Raw genomic sequence first — 14,467 nt, 5'->3', positions numbered from 1 at the left:
TTTAAACAAAAGGTTGTTTACAATGGAAAGACGTGCTCCCATCTCTTGTTACGGGGCATTATATCTTAGATTTTAAAATATTTTGATATAAAATGGTTATTTAAACTTCCTAGCACGTGTCGCTTTTACAGACAATTTTACAATAATTTTATTATGTACAGTTAAATGAACCCAAGTCTAAATAAATAATAAGAGAAAAAAATTATAATCAAATTGCTATAGTTTCTATTGATGCTGATGCTTAGTCCGGGGCTTTTACAGCTTTATTGGATCTCAGTTCACGGAATGGAAGGGTCTGTGAAATCATTCAAACAGATCCTGGTCAATTATGAAAGATTTTAATGTGTAGAGATGTATGAACTGTGTATACATTTACTGAAAAAATTGTCTGGATATCCGATATCCGGATATCTACGATTTTAAGTTGTCTTTACTTTGGTTTATCATATTAAATATTTATCACTAATTTAATTATTATCTGTGTTATTTTCTTGTGAAACTGTATGTACAAGCGGTAGGCTAAAAATCGTCACCGGTGACATTGTTGACAGAATTAAAGCTAAAAAATATAAACAGAATTCTTCGATACTTTTAACTTAAGAATCAAACGTTAAATAAATTATTTGTTGTAATATTTTAATATAATTAAATTATAGTTATGTTTGACTTCTATGTGGGACATTGATTATTCTTCAATACTTTCTATTGGTAAGTAAACAATTTTGTTTTTTTGTAGAACTTATATGTAATATTTTTAATAATTTCAAAATAAAACGATTTAGTACGTCGCCATGCTCATTTTAGTATTAATTGACAATTGATAATAAATATCTCAAACTTGCATTATATATTTATTTGGATTAAAAGTGACATTTACGAAAGAATGTGGAACATTGTGAATCTAATGTATTTAACTTAAAATTACTTAAAGCTTAGGTGTCGTTAGTGTTTAACCTGATAATGGAATTGAACTGGCTCTTTTAAGGAATATATTTTGTCTAAGAGTCGTGTAAATTGTAAATATGTAAATACACCGTTTTCGATTACGTTTTGCTACCTTTCTCGCCAACGTGCTCTGGGGGTAATTCGTCTCTGCCCGCTAAACAATGCTGCTCATGCAAGACCGATCATTTTGGCGATCTTTGGGGGAGCACTTACAACAAATGACCACCACAGTAAATATTTCTGTTCATTGTTTTACTTGCCCTGTATACTTTTCTCCCATTAATTTAATATTTGTTTAAAATTGATACTATTAAAGAGATATTTATTCAAAGTGAAAATGTTGTTTCTCCAACTTTACTTGTGGCGGGTTGGGTGGTGAGTGACATAATTAGGCATATCAAAACCATGGTTAGGCATATCCAACCATCCATAGGAAGAGTGGCGAGGGGTGTGAGGCGATGTGTAAATGTGGGTGAATGCTGTATGCTGAATGAATGAAAAGAGAATAAAGAGAGAAATTGTGAAGAATGAGAGAGGGAGGGTGACAGTGGGAGGGTGTATGTCCCTGTCCCAAAAACAAGATGCGGGAAAGTATATTAAAAAAAAACTTTACCTGAGTAAAGCTATAAACTCTTTGACATAAATTAGATTAGAGGTATAACCAGATACATGTAAAGTAATATTTTGTTACTTTTTTCATAATAAGATTTTCAATTCACTACAAAGAGCTTTTTAAGCTCTTTGTAGTGATATGTTAAGGCCATTATATATATATAGTTAGATTAGGTTTGCAATTAGTTTTCTACTGATATTATTGTCTTATTATTTATTGAGGCAAAAGATTTTTTTTTCTAAAAGATGGCAACAATTTTGTTACTAATTGTGCTATGCCATCAAAACTCGGAGGTTCCCTTTCTAACTAAAAATCAACACATTTTGAATACAGTTTTATTTTCACTTTGTTTTGTTTATTTTACGGGATTCAGTTTCAATTATATAGTGTGTTGAAAGGTAGTGTGTTGTGCTTTTTTTAAAAGAGAATAATAAAGTTATAAAATTTTTATGTGTTGTTTCTGGTAATAAAAAAGGCATTTATTATTCCAATTTATTTATTGGCAGAGTTGTATTATTTTTGTTTTTTAAATGCATACTTTATCGAATTTTCCTTTTAAAAACTAGTATTTTCGACCCTATGAAACTATCTTGGATCTTTATATGGTTTGCTATATAAAATCTTATTTCACTTTGCGGCGTTTCAATTTGCGTCGTGTATTTTGGAACGTAACCACGACGCAAAGTGAGGTATTGGTGTAGTTCAGGTTGTGGGAAGTTGGTGGATGTGGTCAGCTTAAGACTGGTCATTGTGGCGATCTTTGGGGGAATTTGTGATGATGATTTCCAGCATGTTCACATCCTGCTTAGTTTACATTGACAATGTTGTGAGTCTGTATATGGACGGATAGATTTGAGCATGATCATAGTCTAGATTCCTCCAGCAAACATAAGTACTACATTCTGATGAATTCTTTTATAGTATACCTCAATCTCCAACAACATTAAGAGACTGCTTGTTCTGCCGTCTTCTATTTTTACTTATGCAGGAAGATGCTGAATGCAGGCTGCATCCAAGCAGTCCTATTCAAAAATCTTAGTGAAGACCTATGTGGACATGTAGCTGGAATGATGATGATGACCTTAGAGTAATACAGTGTCAATAAGTAATATATTACATAAGTATGCATATATGCAACTTCATTTCAAAATGACCATATTTGAATTGAATATTAATTTTTGGCACTTATTACATATATTTACATACAAAGAGGCCAGTTAGCAAGTTATATATGCAACTTCATACTAATGTATTTTGCATGTAATAAAAACTTTTAAAAGCATTTTTGTTATTTGAATTCATAAATAAATATTGGTTTGTTAAAAATCTGCAAAAACTTCTTTAAATTTGTTATCCTATAATAAATTTTTGGTGGAATTTTCATAGTTTTTTTTTTTTTGGAATGATAAATCAATCTATTTATGTTCTATTATCATCAATTCAGTCATGGGTTGTCCACTACTGGACATAGGCCTCCCACTTTCATTTTCCTGTAGGATTATTTAGAACTGCGTCCAGTGTCTTAAGATAACATTAAAAACGTTGTCGCCCTATGATGCAGTATATATAAATAAAAATTGTCAAATGTTTTGGTATGCATATAAGACTAGAATGGATGGCCGATATGCCTAATTTTTAATTAATTATTGCAGGTATATAATAGTGATATTGAAATAGATTTTATGTATAAGAAAAGGACCATTTAACATATTTAACCACTTCCGCACATGCAGCCAGCCCGCTGATAAATGCGTATGCGGCAAACAATGCGAATTACACAACTGCCACTGTGACACAGAAACCAGTGTGACTCTGTGTTTGGCACTAATCGGTGTATCATAACTCCTGAAGATGCCACGTGTAGGGGTGAAACACATGTTGAGTGGTTTAACGGTGGCAGTTGTGTAATTCGCATTGTTTGCCGCAAACGCATTTATCAGCGGGCTGGCGGGCGGTACACTTTGTTACACAACTACCACTGCATGTGCGGAAGTGGCTAAATATTGGTCCTTTTCTTACTTAGGATAGACTTCCGCGAGGTAACGCCCGATTCCATTAAATGTTATATATATAATATGTTTTTTCTATGCGACTTTGCCTATACAATTATTTTCAATTTTAAATATGTTTGGACAGGTAGCAATGAGTTAAATATACAAATTATAAAAATGTCTTTATTTAATGTTAACTACAGTGATATTATAAAAATAAAACACATTCCATGTGTAGAAACTTAATCATCGAGTTGTGTCAGACTTGCAACTCCTCTATTGATCCAATGCTTCTCCGGAATGTCAGTCCTCAATGTGATGTACATAACAAAGTTGCTAGAGTGTCCCGTTGTAGCCAGAACACCTTTCCTCTCACTTGTTTTGTATATGGGACAAAAGTAACTTGGCGGAGGATTGAAATTCTGGATCAAGGCAGGCTGGAACCAGATTATGGGAATCGTGTCGAATAGAATTTTCGGGAAGGACTCGTCCATTTGCATCGTTTGGCGGTTCCATCTAGCACCTTCTAGAAACAGGCCCTGTAAAATGTATGTTATGTATATATATATAATATCACAATATTTTTGACAGATGCTTTTTTAATCTAAAAAAACATTGCCAGTTGTAAAAACGGATTCTATTAAAATACATTTGATTATTAAAAAAAATAATAATAAGCATATAACAATACCTATTAATAAAGCCTGGAAAATAGAATAATGAAGTTAGCCAACTAGTATTATACAACAAGCAAGACACACAAACAGATCACACCATGCAATACTCCAGGACTTACCCACACATACACACTGTGCTGTTGGTCTTGTTTATCCACTGTTTGTCTTTGCTGCATGTATATAAATAGAAAACGAGACTTTGATATATATTATATACACACATATATATATAAAATTCTCGTGTCACGGTGTTCGAACTTGAACTCCTCTGAAACCGCTTGACCGATTTTTACCAACTTTTATATGTGTATTTAGTAGGTCTGAGAATCGGCTACTATCTATTTTTCATACCCCTAAGTGATAAGGGTTGTTCACCCTTAAAAATTTTTTTTATTTTTTTGACGAAATTTTTTGTTTTTATTTTTTTATGATACAACATACAAAAATACATATAACCCTAAATTTTCAGCCCTCTACGATCAACCCTTATTTTTTTATTTAAAGTTAAAAATATTTTTTTTGCAAAACAACTTTTGCGGGATCAGCTAGTATATATATATATATATATATATATATATATATATATATAATAATTGTGTGATTTATGTCATAGTGAATAAGATAGGAGAATTTAGATATTTACGGCTATAGAGCCAGATAGAGGTGTTGGAAATTTTAATCATTATCACCCACCTTACAGTAAACACCGAACGTAGGTTCTTCCTCACACTCGGTCTCCATGTCGGTGATGGTGAATTCGAAGTGCACGTTGTCGATGGGTATGCGGTTGTGGCGCGAGTAGTTCTGCAGGACACCGGTCAGGAAGGACTGCGTGAAGTAGAATCCGGATATCCAGAAAACAGTGGGGGGTCCTTCATCGATCCAGTCTTGGAGGAATTTCAACCTAAAAAATTCTTACGTCTTACAAATTTTCTAACATACATATTGTCAGCAAAAAGCTATTAACTTTTAACTTTTTGTACCTATTTCCTATCACCTTGTTCGAAGTGATCACATCTGATAATAAAGACTGTTTATTAATTCTGAAACTATTGATTCTTGGACTGATCAGGACATATGTATATATATGATAAACCTCTTTAAAGTTTTTATACAAGTACAGACATGATTGTTTTTGTTTATTTATTTACCATTTAGTGCCCAGATTATTATACTCTGTGTATACTTACATAAATGTATACATACTTTTAAAATTATTTATTCGTAATGAATTTTTATTAAATATACTGGTGCTAGACTTCGCTTCATGCATGTGAGTAGTGAGACGAGATAAGGGGCTATTGACGAGACGCACACGTGATATTTAAGAACGGATAAATCTCCGGATATGATAGAAAGCATCATAACTTTGATATGATGCAATCGCAAACTTAAGTAATTTTTCCGTGGGTAGTAAAATAATTAAGGATTAGTTATCTTGCGCTGAGCAGTGGCGGAGGACTGAGACTTGCGATAGTAAGTCGCGGGTTCGATTCTGAGGATGCAATCTCATATAGTTCACACTTTGTGCATTAATTATACAGGCAGACATTGCCACTGCTCACAGAACAAAGTTCCAGAAAATTGGCATCAGCATCCTCAGCGTACCGTAATACTGTTACGTACTGTGGCTTCTGACTCGGAATGAAACACCACTGGTTCACAAGGAGTCCTTTATTCACAAATTAGCTGATCACCCTACTTTAACGCAAAGTATACTTTCGCATAGTCCAAACTACGCTTCCAAATCGCTCAAGAAATCACTGTCCAAACAACTTGCCAAATAGTCACTTTGTATCACTGATCCTAGATCTTAATCTTATAATTCGAAAAACAACACTGAACTGTCGACATGGGGAGTGCACCTATTTATACTACGGAGAAGGTTCTAGTAAGTTCGCGATTGTACTCCGATAGAATTTCAGAGAACCGTACACAAAAAACTATTAATAACTTCAAAGTCAGACGTGTTTATGACTCTTCTTGATCCTAGGGTTCCTTGTTTACTGTTTAGAGGGTTCTGTAACTTCTGCTTTGTAATAATACCAGGCTGCGATCGACAACCCCCCCTGCCAAGCATGGCTATATAGACATATATATGGCATATTCTACCATAGATATCTTTGGGAGAGCCCTATGCATTGTTGAGGGCGTCTATGGGCTGAAACTACTAATTATGTCTTAATTCGATTCAATATTTTACAGAATAATGACGGAACAGGTTTTAGACAGGAAGACATGGCCGCTCGAAGCTGAAGCCGCTCTAAACGACATCAGAAAACACGTGAAAGAAGCGATTGTAGATCCTGACGTCAGAAGCACAAATCAGAAGATTTATCTCAAAATCACCACCTACGAAGACGATGTTTACACCATTGAAATGTCTGCGTCTGGTTTCCGAGTAGCTTCGACTCAGTCGGCCAATCAAAATAGAGTACAAACTGATGTCAAATATGAAACACTCTACGCACTACTAGATAATACAAGTGAAATGTACAGAGAATCTTTCGGTGAAGAATTGACGACGAAGCTGAGAGACCTGGAGAGGAAACGACAAGGATGAAATCCTTACTCTGCTTGTGGAACTTTCATATTGCCATATTAACGTTCAGATATATCAGGGGTGGTCAAAGTAGTCCATGATAGGTCGAAACATATTTCAATTTTTTTAATTATGTGCGACCCATAATTAAATACGTAATTAAATTTTATTAATAAAAATATACTTAATTAATTGTTCTTGATAACTCTTAAAAATTTGGTTAACAGGTATAGATAGTATATATGTGTAACTCTTTCAGACATTCGTAATATATTTTTAAACATTATAACACAAAAGTGAAAATGGAATGGGAAAAATTGAGAGCAACAACGGATTCTTCAGTCACATGCACGCGACCCGCATGTTGGTCACCCCTGATATATAATATACTAAGTAATTTACTCAATACTCGAAGACATTTAATAAATGTAATGAATTTAATCCGTTTAATGAAAAATTTGAATTGCGCATTAAAATTATTTTCAATACATGTTTCTGTGTACATGTATACATATAAGTATACATACATATATATATAACAGGTTGTCAAATATCTCCCTTCCGCTTTTTTGCTCTTTATTCAATGCTTTATAAAAAGTGTTACAGTGATCGGATTTAGTTCAAATATGCGCCGTTTTGTTCGATAATCTGTTTCCATCTAGACGGCAACTTCATAATACCTCCCTCGTAGAAGCCCCCCTCCTTATTTGCGAAGAACTCGGACAGCCACTTTTCACAAACCTCTTTTGAGTTCAACTTTACACCACCAAGGGCGTTCGCCATGGACAGGAACAGGTGGTAATCACTTGGCGCTATGTCCGGGCTATATGGTGGATGTGATAAAACCTCCCATCCGAGCTCCCGTAGCTTCTGACGAGTCATCAACGAAGTGTGTGGTCTGGCGTTGTCCTGGTGGAACAATACACCCTTCCTGTTGGCCAATTCTAGACGCTTCTGGTCGATCGTCTGCTTCAAGCGGTCCAGTTGTTCGCAGTAGATGGTAGAATTAAGCGTCTGGCCATATGGGAGCAGCTCATAGTGGATGATTCCCTTCTAATCCCACCAAACACACAGCAAAACCTTCCTGGCCGTCAATCCCGGCTTGGCCACTGTTTGGGACGATTCACCGGCCTTCGACCACGACCGTTTTTGCTTGATATTGTCGTATGTGATCCATTTTTCGTCGCCAGTCACCATCCGCTTCAAGAATGGGTCGAGTTCGTTCCGTTTCAGCAGCATATCGCAGGCGTTGATTCGGTCCAGAAGGTTTTTTTGCGTCAAATCATGCGGCACCCAAACATCAAGCTTTTTTTTGTATCCAGCCTTCTGCAGATGGTTTAAAATGGTTTGGTGACTAACTCCCATCTCCTGGGCGATGTCATGAGATGCCACATGCCGGTCTAACTCGATGTAGTCCATGATTTGATCGGTATTTGTCGTCACAGGTCTTCCGCCGGCTGGCTTATCCATGGTGTCGTTTTCGCCGGCTCTGAATCGTCGAAACCATTCCTCCGCGGTTCGAAGTGATAGAGTACCATCCCCCAAAACACCATTAACCTCACGGAACGTTTCTCTAGCGGGCAAATGCCTTTAACGAAGGAAAACTTTAAAATAGCGCGAATTTCTGCGTTAGTGAACTCCATGTTTACACGTCTATAACTGTTGAACGCAATATCCAAACTAATCATGCATAGCGTCGTTTTGTAGGTTATGTCAAGACCTTTCAAATTATGTATAGTATTGCCAGATACGAGCTCTGTAGCGCTTTGTACATAGCCGCGAAATTCAAAAGACAAAAAGGCGGAAGGGAGATATTTGACAACCTTTTATATATACAAACACATATATATATACACACGTACATATATATTTACATATATATACATATAAAATGAACTATATTGGTATGTAACTAATTTAAATCAGAAATTTAAATCTCATTTGACTACAAAAGTTTAATTATTCATGAAAAACTCTTATTATTTGACAAATATAGTCCAATGACATCATATTGATCGCTGCTTTCTCATTTAATTGATCAAGAGGCGTGGCTAAGTTGAATGATAACGATAAGTCACTTTTCCTTAACTGCGAATTTACTATAAAATACATTATTGGATTTTATTTACAAATGAGTAAATACAAAAAAAAAAATTTTTTTGTAGGTCAGGACCCAAAAAAGCCGGGGTTTTCAGCGTGTCTTTTTGGACATAGCTAATATCCCAGTGCTCTATAAAAAATGACATATCACACTCAAAGATCTGATAATTCGATGCATATTTGCCTAGAGTAACTTAGGCTAAGAAATTATGGAGGCCGCTTTAATGAGTTGTCGACTGGTAGTAAATAAACCAGCACTAAAGCATATAGTTATTCGTCTCACTCGCCTATTCGCTCTCAAAATTTTTAGGTAACGTTTTCCATACTTAACTAGCTCTTAGGTAAATACGCGAATATCACATCACATGACCATTTAAAACGAATATTTTTAAATCGTTAGCGTTTCACGTTAGTACAACTCCAGTACAAATCTTGCATTTAATTTTTAATTAAAATCTCAAAATGTTGAACTACCCTCGATTAAAACAAAGACGGGGGTACTTTTGATATTTTGTTACAGACTCTCATAAGTTTGAAATCAAGGCTGAGATTATAAATCTGCTCAATGTACGAATGTATCTACTCGGAAATAGTAGTCATGTATTAATAAACAGTATTTCCATGTAAGATTTTATGAAATAAAGTCTTATGCAGAAAGTTTTTTTTTATTTCAAGAGTATCTTTGATGTATGATCCAAATTGTGGCAGTGGTAGCCCAGGACTTCCCAGTCTTATATATGATTTACACTGTGCATAATCATATGGGATTGCTGTTCACAAACAAGTTTCCAGAAGATGAGCAGAATTCGCTGATTACCATTAAACCAAAATGCGATCGCCAACCCGCCTGTCATGCGTGGCGATTATGGTATATCTCCCATAGATATCTTTGAACGAAGACTTACAATGAGTGCCTCATATCCGGCTTGAAGAAATAATTTGATTTTTTAATCTTTTACCAGAGACAATGTTGCCACTGCAATAATATCTATAATAAAATATACATCTTTATTTATTTATTTATAATAATTTTTCTAATTATCAATAATAATTATGTAGCTGTCAGTTTGTCCTTTCTATGTATCCCTTTTCCTACTCACGCCTAAAAATGCAGTGAACGAGCTGTGCTGTGTGTCTTACTGTGCAACAGACAATCAATGCTATAACGAGGATCAAGATTCTCGCCGCTCTCAGGACTCCGAGGACCAAAATTAATACTCATACGGTGAGTTCCTCGGCCCTGGGCTTCCTATATTACTATTCTTTTTTCTCTTGTGACAAATTCACATTGCATAATATTATGAAGGGTCCGATGTATGGCGTTTGGGGTTTTGGAAACTTCGGACGGTAACCGATAGATGGCATTGATAGTCAATTGCCTCGCACTTGTTTTCTTAAGCGGTCGCTTAAACTGCGTAATTTTTTTTTACGGTTTACTTGGCAATCACAAGTCAAGAATTACCAAGTTACAATAAAAAGATGAGCGAATCTTCAACAAATGAATTTCCAGATATATTTATTTAAAAGTTTTTGGTCTATATAAGTATAATAAGGAGCGGTCTCAATATCTAGAAACATTCTGAAACTCTGTACCCATTAAATAGATAGATAAAGTATTTGTAATAAGCCTTCTGTTTGCCGATGTCATAATGGTTAAGGCCTGGGCACAATGCTTGTTGTTCGCGGTAGAGCCTCCGGATAACTAGGCCTTAAAATAAGTATGGACAACATGAAATTGATGTCCAATGTCCATGTCGTGCTTACTTACCAAGTTGTCGGAGGTGCTACGTTCGAAGTTATAGATAATTATACATACCAGGAACAAATCGTCCAGATAGGCAAGTTCAACTTCTAGAAGAGAAGTCGTCGCCTAATGTCATGATAAGATGAAGGAAAAGCTAACAATAGAGATTTTTCGTAATAAATTTAAATTAAAAACTTAAAATGCCTACGCGTAGAACCTGCCCGATAAATTATTACTAACTTAAAACCCAATGATGTTTTACTATCATCACTATATGGCCCCAGGAGCCTTCTTGACGGAGAAGGAAGGAATATCACTTTCTCCCTGATATGTCAGAATCTAGCGCGCCTTATTATCGGCCTTCATATATCTACGGAATAAGATAAAGTTCAAACCTTCCAAGAAAGTCAGCCATGTAGGAGCCGAGCGGCTTCATAGAGGGGTAAGACTTGGACATCCAGGCGGAAGGCACCAAGCCTTTCATGAAGGCGTCGGCACACTCTTCCAGCTCGGCGCTCATGATGGCCAGCCCCTGCGCCGCCAGGTTCACGCCGTGCAGCGTACGCGCCACCACCGCCAGCAACCGATTGTAACGGATCAGCTCCTGTGTTTGACAAATCCATGTTCTTTAAAGAATCTATATTTATATTTTTTTTAATATTTATTTTGTTATTTTAAATTACATGTTTTACATTAGTGTGTAAATGAAGAGCTAGGTGCTGCATTATGTATTATGTAATGTATTTTCTATAATTTCTATTTACACGCATATTTAATTAAAAAGAAAACTTCCTTATCCCATAGCTCACATGAGTTAGGCTATTTAATACTGCTGTATTAAGAATTAACGTTAGTTATATACATAAGTTGTCTTACAGGACGTATATTTACTTCATTTATATTTTTAATAGATCCCTGTTTTTGGTGCCTTTCGTACTTCTCCAGTCTAGGGCACACAGGGACTATTATATATTATTATTATATTCACGAAATATTTTCTTTTCAACATCATTGCGTTCTTATCTTTTATCCTTTACAGATTCTTTAAATTTTATCTAATCCTTTCATTCATCACCTCACTTTATGCCTACTCATCAGAACTACAGGTGTACATTTTGTTCTATTTCGCTTTATTTTTGTGTTCGCATTTTTATTATATTTACGTTCTTTTATGACTTAATTTTTACTTTCCTATATTCTATGTATTTGTCACAGATTTATGTATTTATCTTGATTAGTCATATACAATTTTGTTTTTTTTTCCCTTCTTGTTTCTTTTAATGGTGTCTCCTATGACCCATCTGCAATACTCTAGAAAGGTCCCCCGACACTCCTCGTTGTCCATAAGTGATGCGATGTTCCTTTCTTCGACCCGCAATCCGTTCTTAGCGTGCGAAACACGGGATCAGGCGCGCCACCGTCTGGTCACAGGTCACAAGTGCACAAGAGGCTCTTCTTGAGTTTAAACTACTCAGCGAATCTGCCGTGCTCCGTGAACATCTGGACCAGAATCATCCAACTCTAACCAGCGCAAGCCTTTATTTTCTTAGAGCGCATTTGGTATATTTATACATATACTGTGCTTTTTATGTTTCCACTGTTAAAACGTTTTTATCTCAATTAAGTCAAATAAATTTCATCCGAAATTAACGAGAAAGCTCACGACCAGAGGCAAAGCCTTAAGAGCTCTGCGACCTTAAAACCTGCTGATGCTAGAAATGGTTATAAAAAATGTCAGTAACCTGCTTGAGGACTGTGTTCATACTGTTGTAGTACTGCACGGGGTAGGTGCGCGCGACGTAGACTATGTCGTAGGGCTTCGGCAGCCGGGCGAGGAGGTCGCGAGTGAGGTCTGCCACCCCCAGACCCTCGCCACCTTGCTGCCCGGCGCCCGCCATGATTGACGTCTGGGTGAGCAGACACCCGAACAGGAGCTATAAAAGATTTGTAGCGAAATAATCACAGTTGTCAAAATGCTTTCGCTTATCTGTCAATCCATCGGTCTACGCATGCGCAAAAACTAAGGACGCGCGGCGTATGATTTGTAGGCGGTTATCAAAACCGCGAAAAATATATGATATAATAATGGCGAACGGCGTCAAGTGACATATGAGCTGTTGTTTAGTGAATTTGTATTAAATCTTTAGTGCTTGGTGGAATTTTAAATTAAAGACTATCTTATATAAATTTTGAATCAATGTTTAATAAGTACAAATGAGTGGTGAAAGTTTTATATAAAAATTATTTCATCCTCATGACAATTTATTACGTCGTTGGTGTATCTAAAGTTGTAGGCGGATGACTTTTAAAATAAACTGTGTCTATCTTTCATTCAAACGTTTTAATTTTTGTGCTCCAGCTCGTTAGGTGTTGTCTCTAACATTGCCTACCTAACCTGTTAAACTCCACCACAGATTGATTAGTGTCAAGCAGGTATTTAACAGATGTTCAAAAACCGACTGCTTTTAACTGAAATGGAATAAAAGCTCGTAAAATTGTAAACAAATAAGATTAACTAAGATAACACAAAATAAAGTGATAAAATTAAAAAAGGTGATATAGAATAATAATAAAATATAAGAAAATGTAAAAAGTAATGAGGAATGAATGAAAGGCGATACAGAGCGAAAGGGAAAGACAGTAGAATTGTAGAAAGAATGAAACGAATGAAAGATAACGAATGACGTATGAAAGAAAAGTGAGAAAATAAAAATGTTTGTGAAAAATTAAATAATGTAAAATAGTCCCTGTCCCATACCAGATAGGGGATACGAGAGGCTCCCAATAGCGAGGACCATAAAAAAAAAAGAAATGGAAGCGGGCTGATCTCAGCGTCGCTAAAGATTGTCGCTACAATCACTTCAGCAAACATTATAGGCTAATAAACTATAGGATTCTTCCTATGGCCATAGCAACACGCCTATGCGTAATGCGTAACTACTGGCGCGGAGATCGCCTATTGCGTTCCATGATCACCACCGACGTGGAGTATGGGTTCGAGTACCTGGGTAATACGGGAAGACTAGTGGCCACGCTTCTCACCAATCGATGTTACAGGTAAGACAACAATTAAAAGTTATTATTTTTGTGGGATTCTTACTAGGTCCTAGAAGTAATAGCAACACAAAGTCCGGTAAGAAAAGGACCAATATTTAGCCACTTCCGCACATGCAGTGGTAGTCGTGCAATAAAGTGCACCGCCCGCCAGCCCGCTGATAAATGCGTATGCGGCAAACATGCGAATCACACAATGGCTACCGCCAAATTACTCAACACGTGTTTCACCCCTCCACGGGGCATCATCGGGAGTTACACTAATCGGTGTACCACCTATGTATGTGCGGAAGTGGCTAAATATTGGTCCTTTTCTTACTTAGGATGGACTTCCGCTAGGTAACGCCTTATTCCATTAAATACAAAGTGGTGTAGAAGTGTGTTTATTCATCAAGCTTAACCAATATTTATATTGATTTAAAACTATAAAAACAATGTTCAGAAATATTGTAGAGCGCTCTCTTTCGTCCGATGTATATAAAGAATTATATATCTGTGGGATTCCCCTTTTCGATGCGCCACTGAATAGTCTAATCTAGTCAACCATATAAATATATACAAAGCTAACTACTATACTCTTAGTGATAAAGGATCTAACCGCAGCGGTCTCCTTGTTGTCCTTGGTGATATCGGCGTTCTCGTGCAAGCCAAACACTTCGGGCTTCGCTATCATCGGCAACGCTCTTATATGTTCTAGAACAGAGTTGTAGTCCATGCTCGGCGGTATGCGGTAGTCGCCGCTCGGAGAGAACGAGTAACTGGTGAAGAAAATAGAAGGAAAAAGTACTTCTAAGTATTCGT

The 14,467-nt window shown here is 36.2% G+C and overlaps 2 protein-coding genes across 2 annotated transcripts in view; one reads left to right on the top strand and one right to left on the bottom strand.

The window, feature by feature from the left end:
• The first annotated feature begins 549 nt into the window (after positions 1–549).
• Positions 550–6,945, top strand: LOC137932473 (GSK3B-interacting protein-like). The gene is made up of 2 exons (XM_068776096.1): positions 550–708; positions 6,432–6,945. The coding sequence occupies exon 2, from the start codon at positions 6,436–6,438 to the stop codon at positions 6,787–6,789; it is 354 nt and encodes a 117-aa protein (XP_068632197.1). The 5' UTR covers positions 550–708; positions 6,432–6,435; the 3' UTR covers positions 6,790–6,945.
• Dnah3 (dynein heavy chain 3, axonemal) overlaps positions 3,754–14,467 on the bottom strand; it is a 95,494-nt gene continuing 84,780 nt past the window's right edge. The window contains exons 68-72 of the mRNA XM_068775954.1: positions 14,265–14,424; positions 12,355–12,546; positions 11,008–11,216; positions 4,920–5,130; positions 3,754–4,088 (exon numbers count right to left, since the gene is read on the bottom strand). Of these exons, the coding sequence (XP_068632055.1) occupies positions 3,792–4,088; positions 4,920–5,130; positions 11,008–11,216; positions 12,355–12,546; positions 14,265–14,424 (1,069 nt within the window). The 3' untranslated portion in view covers positions 3,754–3,791. The remainder of the gene's footprint in view (positions 4,089–4,919; positions 5,131–11,007; positions 11,217–12,354; positions 12,547–14,264; positions 14,425–14,467) is intronic.

The sequence above is a fragment of the Battus philenor genome, unplaced genomic scaffold (assembly GCF_028537555.1).
Source record: "Battus philenor isolate CCGP_79_NKW_IND1 unplaced genomic scaffold, ilBatPhil1.0.hap1 SCAF_9, whole genome shotgun sequence".
Classification (NCBI taxonomy): Eukaryota; Metazoa; Arthropoda; class Insecta; order Lepidoptera; family Papilionidae; genus Battus; species Battus philenor.
Note: the sequence above shows the minus strand (reverse complement) of the source record. Positions and strands in the feature narration are given on the sequence as shown.